Source organism: Solanum dulcamara, chromosome 4 (genome assembly GCF_947179165.1).
Source record: "Solanum dulcamara chromosome 4, daSolDulc1.2, whole genome shotgun sequence".
In the NCBI taxonomy this organism is placed as follows: domain Eukaryota; kingdom Viridiplantae; phylum Streptophyta; class Magnoliopsida; order Solanales; family Solanaceae; genus Solanum; species Solanum dulcamara.
This window is the reverse complement of record NC_077240.1, coordinates 70,642,172-70,654,709: the sequence shown is the minus strand read 5'-3', so window position 1 is coordinate 70,654,709 and position 12,538 is coordinate 70,642,172. Positions and strand designations below refer to the sequence as shown.

At 30.6% G+C, this 12,538-nt stretch overlaps 1 protein-coding gene across 1 annotated transcript; it reads right to left on the bottom strand.

Annotated features, from left to right (window-relative positions):
• Nucleotides 1–3,974: 3,974 nt before the first annotated feature.
• LOC129884346 (uncharacterized) lies at nucleotides 3,975–5,318 on the bottom strand. The gene has a single exon (XM_055958663.1). It carries the CDS (start codon nucleotides 5,316–5,318, stop codon nucleotides 3,975–3,977), a length of 1,344 nt encoding a protein of 447 aa, XP_055814638.1.
• Between the last annotated feature and the right edge of the window lie 7,220 nt (nucleotides 5,319–12,538).

Below are 12,538 nucleotides of genomic sequence, written 5' to 3'. Positions count from 1 at the left end.
TTATTTATTTAAAGTTATTACGTTGTGGAGGGTCAAAATTGGGTGTCAACAGTTGTCCCTCTTTGACCGGAGACGATGAAAGAGTTTTTGGTTAAAGAAGTTGACGTACTAGCCAATTTTGTCCTGACCATCAACGTTGAAATGAAACTCAGAATGTAAGAAATTTGTGAGAATTATGGCTGAACTTTTGTTTCTGCGTTGCATGCATATCTCAGGTAGCATGAGAATCGAATTGAGTGTAGCTCTCAAGTTATGCCAGAATAAGGTGGAGTGAGTTGACAACACCATCAATCATAAAATTGTGTTGGTATTAGCGATTGAGGAAAATGTTGACAGAAGTGGCCAAGGAAAAAGAATGAGATTGAACAAGTGAGGAGTTATTAGAAAATAAGGTAAAGTAAAAGGGTACATAGTGATAATATAAAGAGACATAAGTGGAATTAAAAACTTGGACTCGACAAAGTGCGAGAATATTGGAAAGAACGAAGTAAAGCCTAGCCCAAAAATTATCCCAGTATCGAGTTATGACGAGACTGGATTTTAAGACCCAAATTATGAAACATAGGCTGAGTTGAGTTCGAAAGTAGATTCATGACCATTGTTGGTGAGCTTGACCCTCCAACAAATATCCCAGCTCACTGCTTAGAAACATTTCCACGTTGTGCTAAAGCTTCTTTTCGTAGGCGTCCACACCTGTGGTTTATTTGAGAATTCATTCTCTTGGATGCTCTCGACAAACATGAGACAAAATTCATTAGTACAAAATATAATTCAAATAAAGAGGTAGTGTCGTTACATATCGGCACGTATTCATCTCTTGGAACATTTGACTTCAATTTCCTTTGATTTTATACTGTAGATGATGGATAGATATGATGCAATATAATGATGATGATGTTCCATCAATAGGATGATAATGCTCCATTAATGATGATGATATTCCATTGATAGGAATGATGATGCTTTACCGCAAGGATGAAGACCCATTGATGTTCCATCGATAGGATATAAATATGCGTGTTCATCGATACGATGAATGGAGATCCATCAATATGATAATGATATTCCATTGGTAGGATAAAAATATTTTAACGGTAGGATATATGTTACTCTATTGATAGGATATCACTTAATGTTCCATCGGTAGGATATAAATATATGTGTCCATCGATAGGACAAATGGAGATCCATTGGTAGGATATAGATTGATGTATTCATTGGTAGGACGAATGAAGATCCATTGGTAGGATGATGATATTCCATCGGTAGGATAATGATATTCCATCGGTAGTATGTGCGTTACTATATTGGCAGGTCAACCTCCTCCGATTTTGACGTAGAGCAAACAATACGTATTTCCTAAGTTAATGTAATTTGTAATATATACCTCGACTATAAATTGCTTTTAATTTTATGTAATATGCAATGAGTTGATATGATGCGATATGATGATAAATTAACATGATATGCAGATGGCCTTTCGGCAATGGCCCTATTGGCAATGATATGATAAATGATGGCCCTCTCGGCAATGATATGATAAATGATGGTCCTCTCGGCAATGACATGATAAATGATGGCCCTCTTGGCAATGATAAATGAATGATGAATGATGGCCCTCTTGGCAATGACAAATGATGAATGATGGCCCTCTTGGCAATGATAAATGATGAATGATGGCCCTCTTGGCAATGATAAATGATGAATGATGGCCCTCTTGGCAATGATGAATGATGAATGATGAATAATGGCCCTCTTGGCAATGATATTACCACCTCCGGTAATATAATGTGAATAAAATGATATCATCGTATACGGCATTAGATCATCGTATATGGTATTACATCATCGTATACGGTATTATATCATCGTATACGGTATCATATATGGCATTATATCATCATATACGGTATTATAACATAAATGACTCTCTTGGCAAATGATATTACCACCTCCGGTAATATAATACGAATAATAAAATATGAATGGCCCTCTTGGCAATGATATTACCACCTCCGGTAATATAATATGAATAATAAAATATGAATGACCCTCTTGGCAATGATATTACCACCTCCGGTAATATAATATGAATAATAAAATATGAATGGCCCTCTTGGCAATGATATTACCACTTCCGATAATATAATACGAATAATAAAATATGAATGGCCCTCTTGGCAATGATATTACCACCTTCGGTAATATAATACGAATAATAAAATATGAATGACCCTCTTGGCAATGATATTACCACCTCCGATAATATAATACGAATATGAATGGCCCTCTTAGCAATGATATTACTACCTCCGGTAATATAATATGAATAAAATAATATCATCGTATACGGAATTAGATCATCATAAATGGCATCATATCATTGTATATCGCATTATATCATTGTATGCAGCATTATACGTGCCCATTAGACGTCTCTGAGGATGGAGAATATAATTTGACATCATTATGGACGCTTGCATTGAAAGTAGCTCCTTTGTGTTTTCCTGCACTCAAAAGAAAATAAGTAATAGACACATTGTCGTTTTAACTAACGACTGAGCAAAAATCTTTAGGGAAAATTCTTGAAAATATGTACAAAGTGCCTGATCACTTTGACATTAGTGTGTGAATATCATGCTTATTTCCGAACACTCTATATTTATTATGGCTCATGGCTTGCTGGAGATTGAACGAGGCATTGTTGTTCATTTTTTGAACGTCTCCTTTTCGTCTGATGAATCCTGGTGACAAAATTATCACTTTGGAACTCTTTGTTCTTTTAACTTCTTGTATTTGCTGAAAAGAGGGATATGGTGATCCTTTACAAATAGCTTAAATGAACGTCCTTAATCCGAAGCTTTGAGCAGGCTTGATATCTTGTTCACAAAATTTTTAAGGATTCTTGGGAAATTCTAACGTAGCTAGAAAGTTTTGTAGTTGACTCTGAACTCTGAGGGTACTAAAGATTGTTGAAGTAGACATTGACCTTCCAACAATGTCAGGGATCATTTGAGGCCAACCTTGAACTTTGAAGTTGAGTAAAACCTTCTGATGATATTAGATAAAATTTTTGAGGTCATCCTCAAAAATTTCTGTCCCAGTTAAATGTCTTGATAAATATCATACAACCAATAAGAGATTCACAGAATTTTTGAAACCCCATCAAAAACTCTTTCCCAATTACTTTTCTGATGCACCTCAGTCTTGTCTTCTTTTTATAAAAGATCTTCTTTGGAATTTTTTGAGTCCCTCTCAAAAAATTCTGTCCTAGTTTCTATTATAAATAGAGAACTTACGGGAGATATGACCGAACCGTTGTGGCACCTACGTATCCCGTTGAGGCAGGAATTAGGTCAAACGTAGTTCCCCTGGGGAGATAAATGAAAAATGGGAGATTTTGAAATAAACAGTAATAAATAAAAATGACCGAGGCCGACATAGGCCGCCTACGTATCTCATTCTTGAGAATTCAGGTCAGACATAGTTCAAATTAAAAGAGATTTTGAAAATAAACAAGCATGAAAGCGATTACAAGAAAATGATGCAATTATAGGAAAAGATACAAAAGAAAATTAGAACTAATTTTCGTAAAGTAAAGTATTTAAAACGAATTTTCGCAATGAAGGGGGCTTTCATAAAGAAATAAACCTTGGCCATGGTCATGGACCAATCTGCCTTTTTGAAAACAATACGAAGAGAATTAAAGCGTAACAAGGTAAAGTGACATAAAGGGTGGGTATCCAGACTACCACCGGTTTTTCAAAAATAACATAAAATTCGTCTCTATCTATCAATACGAGTGAGGAACCAAGAGCGGATTGTATGTCCAATTACGCACTTGGTCTTTTGGCTTGGCATCTCATATGCCTGACGTCTCAATTATCATAGCATCACTGACTCCTTCTCCTAGACCAACATTATTGACAGGCTCTTGCACTGAAAACGACTGACACACATGAGGAAGAGGCTTTTTAAGAGTTAGATTTGTCTGGGCTATCGGCATTCCAATCTTTTCCAACTTCAATCATGTTAATATTCACCCCTTCATAATTCGGCAGGGGGTTATTATTAACATTGGGAGTGGCGGTTTGGAGAGTGACGACCTCGCGATCAATCAAATCCTGAATTTTGTGCCTTAAATTGACATAAGTTTCAGTATCATGCCCTACACTATTCGAATGATATGCACATATTTGGTCATCTCTGAAGAATCTAGAGCTTGTATCAGCTGATTTAGGCGCAATGAGATGAATAATGCCTGCATCTCTCAGTCTTTCGAACAGCTTAGTCCGACTTTCCACTAGAGGAGTAAAAATCCTAGCAGGCCTATTTTCAAAATTGGGTTGGGTAAGATGGTAGTTATTTTGTGGGGGTGGGGGTACATCACGATAATTAGGACGATTTTGGAGGAAAGGTGCGGGAGTTCGGAAATTTGGGCGTTGTGGAGTTTGGTAGCCACAAGTAGTATTTTGATAGTGCGGAGGTAAGTATTTAGGAGGCGGGGTTTGGTAACTCGGTTGGACATAAAAGATTGGGTAGGAATTTTGTGGAGATGGGGGATAGATTTCGGAGGGTGAGGTTTTTCTGGAGCTAAAATAGGATGATCTCGCTGTCCTTCTTTCAGGCACATGGGAAATAAAGGACACATCTTCTTTTTTCTTTTTGAACAAACCTGAAGACCCAGCTTGGATGGCCACACAGGTAATCCTTCCGGTCTTAAGACCGTCTTCGATGGTCTCTTTAATTTTGACCACCTCTGCAAATTTTGCTCCTACGAGCAACAACGGCCTGTCATAGTATTCAGGCTCTTGATTGCGTACAAAGACTTCAATAATCTCTTTTTCAGTCATGAGAGGTCTCACTCTGGCAGCCTCTTTCCTCCAACGATAGGCGTACTCTCGATAATTTTTAGTAGACTTTTGTTTAATTATCTCCAAAGAATAACGATCAGGAACGATCTCCACATTCTCCACATTGTAAGCAAATCTTTCGATGAAATCTTTAGCCAAAGCATTCCAATTTGGCCATTGTTTCATCTCTTGGGAACTAAACCATTCCAAGGCCTCTCCGCTTAATCTTCGGCTAAAGAGTCGCATTAATAATGCCTCGTTCTTCCCAACTCCTACGAGTTGATCACAATATGCTCTCAAATGAGCTAAAGGATTCCCGATTCCACTGAAAGTATCAAATTTAGGAATTTTAAACCCTTCCGGAAGATCCAGATCTGGATGGATACACAGATCTTCATAATTCAAACCAACAGCATCCGGGGTATAGTGAAACTTCTTCATAGCCTTTATAATTTCCTCTTTCATGCTCTACTTGGTTACTTCCTCTTTGGTCCTCCACTCCCTTTCTTGTTCTTCATAGTGATCAAGTTCAGAATCATTGGTATAGGGCTCATTTGGGATTGGGATTTGAAAAGCTGTCTTTTGAGGCAGGGGAGGGATAATGGGAGGATTTGGTGTATTTTGAGGGACTTGATAATTTTGGGGGAATGTTTGACGGTTAGTATGCTGATTTTGATGATGGGGAAAGGTCTGTGGATTGTTAATATTTTGGTTTTATGGTGGAGGACAGGCTTGAGGGTTGGTGTTTTGTAGGGGAGGAAAGCTTTGGGGATTGGTATTTTGAGGGTGAGGTGGTGCTTGGTAGGAAGCGGAATCATGATGGGGGTTGGAAGCAGTGAGGTCAACAATAAAGGCATTTTGCGCAGGGTTTAAGGATGGGTTTTGATGTGTTCCGTACTTGAACTTGGAGAAGGAAAGTGAATTGGAGGTCTTCCATCGCCTGGAACAGGCGTGTTGGCGGCTATAGCTAGGTTTGATAATTCTCGATTCTTTTGTATCTCAACTCTCATCTCGATGATTTGTTGCACTAACTGTGCAATCAGCTCATTTTGTTCAGTGATGACAGGGTCTGTCACAACAATATCAGTCAACCCAGTGTCCTCATTATTTTTAGTCATCTTTCTTTTTCCTATTATCGAATTTTGATCGGGAAAGGAATCTTTAAGCACTTTAGATCTCGTGAAGTATGGATGCTCGGCCAGATTATCAACACAGATCAATTCTAAATACCTGCATAGAAAATAACTCAAAAGGCAAATATGTCAGTCTGCATTCATAAGAGATAATGCAAAATATCATACCGAAAAGGATAAACATATAAGAGTTGCTTTGTTTGAAGACAAGATAACCCACGAGTATTGAAAGATGACAAAATAGACAGGAATTTGCCTATTGATTTTAGGATTTATTGTATCGACAAATTTGACTTGCGTTGAATTAAGATCTTCTTGTCTCTTTCACGGTTGTATCTATTGATGTTGGTATCTCTTTGTAAAATATGAAGGGAGAAAGCAAGATTTTAAAGATAGAAGTCAAACCCTGAAAGGTTGCCTACGTATCCCAAGAAAGAAATGTCAGGCCCTATGTAGTTTGACTAGCTCCGACAAATCAACCATTTTTTAGAAGAGAGAGTAAGTTTAGGACTTGAAAGTGAAATTTAAATTTTGTAGAGAAACTAAAGACTCTAAGAGCATTTGGCCGCACTTTGGATAGTGACTTGATATTTGAGCTTTGAGAATATAAATAAATATTTGTATATATATATATATATATATATATATATATATATATATATTTAAAAGAGTGGGCTAAAATGTCTTCAAGTAAAGCGATACATTCATTCAAACAGTTATAGCATATAACTGGTAAACAATTATTCGTGTCCTAAACAGATATGTGATCCTTTTATGCCAAGGATAGGCCTAACGATTTGAAGGATGCATAACACCATTTGAAATATTTCATTGCCCCAAAAGCTATATTTATACAAATATTATAAATAAACTGAATGAAATACATAATGGGGAAAAAGGGATACAAATAATAAGTCCCACACATGGGTACATTCCTAACTAAGCCTTCGTGAAAAATCTTTCGTTTTTGACTTCTTGACATCTCCAAAAATCAATCTCTTTTGGATAGAATAACAACTTGTGAAGATTATTACTTCTTTTTTTTTTGACTAAGCTAATAAAATAAACTTCCAACCCGAGGGACAATGTTTGTCAAATGGCGTATACATTCTTCAAAATAAATCACATAAGAATGATAGTCCTTTAAGCCGAAGGCCATTTTGGACTCAAGGTGGTCTTTCTAATGGGCCCAATACGCCTTGGGTATTGGGTCGTCTTAGGCAAATGCACTAAATTAGGATTTGGTTTCGCTCTACGCTAGGTGGACTAAGAGTGGCTTTTGCAAGACTGGTAACCCAAGCAGACAACTTAGGCTGGAAATTACGACAACCATTAGACGCATAGCGTATCAATAAATTGTCGGTCATTCCGAAAAAGGGTTAAGTATAAAAAGCCCGGCTGCGGTTCCGCAAAACCATTTTTTAATATACTATATGTTCAATAGAAAAATGCCATGAAATGCAAATGACAATTTAATATAAAACTAAACACCTAAGGTGCAATTAAGGAAAACAAGAATTACTAATTATTACAAATTCAAATAGTTAGTCAAATAAACAATCAAATCTAATGGTTAGAACCTAATTAGTCCCCAGCGGAGTCGCCATTTCTGTTATGTCAAAATATGGACGGGAGTTTAAAATTAATTTCATCTTTTTTAGAAAAAATCAATTTTATTAAAAGAGGAGTCGCCACTTAATTTTTTAAAGAAATTAAGAAAACTTAATTTAAAAGACCCTAACAGATTTAAGTCTTAAAAATTAGAGAAAAGATGTACGAGGTTCATATTACTATTTTAAGAAGGTTTTAGCACTTAAAATAGCCGCTAATATGCGGTTATCCGATGATTTAAAATTATTTGACTAACTTTGGAGAAATATATTTTAACAATAATCAAGGTATTAAACAATTTGAAAGAAATATAAAATTTAAAACATTTAGAAAAATTTATAAGAGAAATAGATTTGGTATATAAATAATTTAATGAAGGGGGGATAATTTGAATAAATCATTTAAATGAGATAAAAACGATCGTAAATATTATACCTAATATAATGTTAGCTATTACATAAATGAGAAGATATTCAAATCATATAAGGAAGTTTAATATGTAATAGTAATAATAGTGGTAGTAGTAGTAGTAGTAGTAGTAATAATAATAATAATAATAACAATAACAATAATAACGATAATAATAAAATAATAATGACAACAATAACAATAATAATAAAAAAATAATGATAATAATAATAATAATGATAATAATGAAAATGTTAATAATAATAATAATAATAATGATAATAATAACTGTAAAAGTACTAGTACTACTAATAATTATAATAATAAGGAAAATAATGATAATAATAATAATAATAACAATAAATAAAGATACTACTACAAAAATAATAACAATAGTAATAATAAAAAATACTAATGATAAAGAAATTAATACTAATAATAATAATAATAATAACAACAACGTGGCTACAGTAAATAAACATACTAATAATAATGAAAATACTAATAATAATACTAACAGTAAAAAAAAATACAACTCTAACTACTAATAAAATATGTATACCAATAATACTAATATTAATAACGATAATAAAATGTGTATAATAATAATATTAATAACGGTAATAAAATATGTATAATAATAATATTAATAACGGTAATAAAATATGTATACTAATAATAACCATAAATAAAATATACTAATAATAATGGTAATAATAACAACGAAAAATAATAATAATAATAATAATAATAAACATACTACTACTTCTATTAATAATATTAATAACAAAAATAATAATAATAAATATAATAATAACCATAAATAAAATATACTAATAATAATGGTAATAATAACAACGAAAAATAATAATAATAATAATAATAATAAACATACTACTACTTCTATTAATAATATTAATAACGAAAATAATAATAATAATAATAATAATAATAAATATAATAATAACAGTAAATAAAATATACTAGTAATAATGATAATAATAATAATAACGAAAACACTAATAATAATAATAATAAACATACTACTACTTCTATTAATAATATTAATAACAAAAATAATAATAATAAATATAATAATAACAGTAAATAAAATATACTAGTAATAATGATAATAATAATAATAACAAAAATACTAATAATAACAGTAAATAAATATACTACTACTACTACTACTACTAATAATAATAATAATAATAATAATAATAAAATGATAAAATAAATAAATAACAACAATAATGATAAAAACAGGAGCAGCAATAATAATGACAATAACAATAATAATAATAATAATAATAATAATAATAATAATAATAATAAACAAAATGCTGAAAATATAAGCAAGCGGAATTGAGTCCGAGTGAGATCATCTTGTTTTATTTGCTATTCGAGAGGTCTAAGATATCGGTTCCATGTGAGGGGATTACGACTATATTGAGTCTCAAATCAAGACTCCATTTTTACTCCCAAAGTGTCCATGCAAACAAGAAAAGAATGACGAAATTAGGAAGCTAGCATTTTTATGACAATATTTAAGCATAATGACAACAAAAAAAACAAAGGAACATGAAGTAAATATTACCTGTTGCAGGGCAGTGAACGGGGATGATTTGGTCATGAATCTACCCTCGTTTTTTTTAAGTAAATTCAAGTGCAAATTCAGAAAGAAGATTCGAGAATTTTTATAAGATATATTTGAATACGAGTGTAGGAGTTTTTGTTTATGCCAAAAATCTATCCCAATTCCTCCGCCCTGCCTCTCTCCGTTTTCTCTCCTCTCCTGTCCGTGTCCGCCCCCCTTTTGTTCTATCTAATCCCTCTATTTATAGGGGTATGGAGATTGAACAAAAATAATAAAAAAAATGGATGATTAAAATAATGTGTAGTGGGAAAATTAATAAAATAATGTGGAGCGAGTGAAAATATAAAATAAAGTGAAACGGCGGAAAATATAAAATAATGCGGCAGAATATTAAAATAATGCGGAATGGGGCGAAATATTAAAATAATGCGGGATGAATAGAAGAAAAAATGCTGAAATATATATATATATTGATGGGAAATTAATATATTTATTATTTATTTATTTTTCGGATGAAGAATACACATTTTTTATTTTTTATTATTATTTTTTTATATATATTTTTATTATTATTATTATTATTTATTTATTTTTTTAAAAAAAAGAAGGAATTCGGATGAATATATATATATATATATTGAAGAGGGGACAAAAGATTATGGGTTAATTAATATAATATTAATATAGGGTATGGGGAGGGGGCACGCGTGTCAGTTTTTTTTTTTTATTATTATTATTATTATTTTTTTATTAATATTTCGGAAGAATATATATGGGGAAGGGGGTGCACACTTGGATTTTTAATTATATATACATATATTATATTTATTTTATCGGAAGAATAAAACTAATTATTTATTTATTAATTAATATTTATTTTTATTTTTTTTGAATTTCGGAATATACATATATATAATTAATTACTTTTAATTTTAAAGAGACAAAGTGTGGTGGACAGTATTTTTTATTATTATTATTATATATGTTTTTTTTTTTATTGTTTTATAGAAAGGGGTGAGTATATTAGAATAGTAATAATATTGGAATATGAGGGGAAAGATATATATTATTTGCATGTTGTAGTATTAATGGAAGAATTAAAAATGTTGTTAAGATAAAATTAATTATGTGTTATTTAGGGGAAGAAATGAAAACGTAAAATTAATTAATTAATTTATGAAATAATTATTAAAAAAAATAAAATCTTTTACGGGTCAATTTTGAATATTATTAAAAGATAATAAAATAATAGAGATTGTATATATTATGAAGATGACAAAATTATTTAAAAATAAAACTTGAAAATATGCATGATTTTATAAAAGCTAATTATTTTAATTTGTTTAAAATTGAGAAAGGCTAGAATTAAAATAATTAACTTGAAAAGGTGAGTCTATTAATTAAGTCAAGCTAATTAACAAAATATTTATAAAAAAATCTTTATGAGACAATTTTTGAATAAATGATAAATATGTATATATTAACAGTCAAAAATTATTTTATATATATATATATATATATGCCAAAAATTATTTTAAAATAATAATAATATATACATATTTTGTTATTATGTATATATATATATATATATATATATTTTAATTTTTAATTTTTATTATTATTATTATTTATTTATTTATTTATTTAAAGTTATTACGTTGTGGAGGGTCAAAATTGGGTGTCAACAAAATTAACAAAAATTTATTTTATTGAAAACTAAATTCAAATATCTTTAGTCTGACATGTAAATCAACGCATAACTTCTAATAACTTAGAAGATATATATACTTGTTTTAAATCTTTTGCAACACGTAAAGAAAAATTCATTCGTAATGTCGTTTCAGACTTATCTTAGATGTTAAAGCTTTTATTAATTCAAAATCTTTATAACAACACACTAACATCATAATATATTGACTTATATATACTCATCCATAGCCTTTTTCTTTTAGGTCGGAAAAATTCATCGACTAATCGTACTTTACTTTAAAAATACGGAGTATAACACATTGCATTTCTCAATAGTCTTTGTAACACAATAAATTTCGTGTACAAAAGAAAATAAGCAATGTTTATAAAACTTATTCAAAAGAGATTTTCTACTACATTCCACTGATCTAATTCAAAGTATTCCTTTCTTCTTTTATTTTTCTATTGACATTTTTTTGTTCTCACATTTTTTGTCAATTACTTTCTCCTTCTTTTTATTAGGATTTCAATCAATCGAGAATGTCAAAGAAATGATCAACTTATTTATGACATACATGATTTATTTTATCTATATAAATACGTGATTTTTTTCAAATTAGATTGAACATATTTTCATTTTTAAAAACATAAAATCAATTGCTTAATGTTTCACATTAAATCTCACGAACAATTTCAAAAAAAAGATTAAAATAATGTTAGGCTTTTCTTCAAACTAAATATAGGAGGATAATTTTTCCTCGTCCCTCCACAACGAGATACGACACATATAATTTTTATCATCAAATCTTATAGTCTGATCGTAAAAGTGAAGCCTTTATCACATAAGACGTATAAATTCACAATAGTTGTGAGCCTGATTTTTCTTATTTCATTTTTCATACCTCTTAATCTCCATATATAGATAAATCTCTTTATAATGATACCATTTGTTTCTGATTTTTTCTTTTTGTTATAGCAAAATATTGATATAGCAAACATATAATATAATGTAATATAATATAATATAAAAAATTGACAAAATTACTTTAATTGTTATTGTTGGTTTTAGCATTTTAATATTAATATTGAGTGATATTAATTTACATTAGTGGCATATGTTACAATTCTCTCTTTAGTGCATAAAGATGTCTTTCATTATCATTTTAGTGTGCAGGTTTGTATTTGCACACCAACGACAGTTTATGCCTTTCATTATCATCTTTATTTAGTGCATTTTAATATTA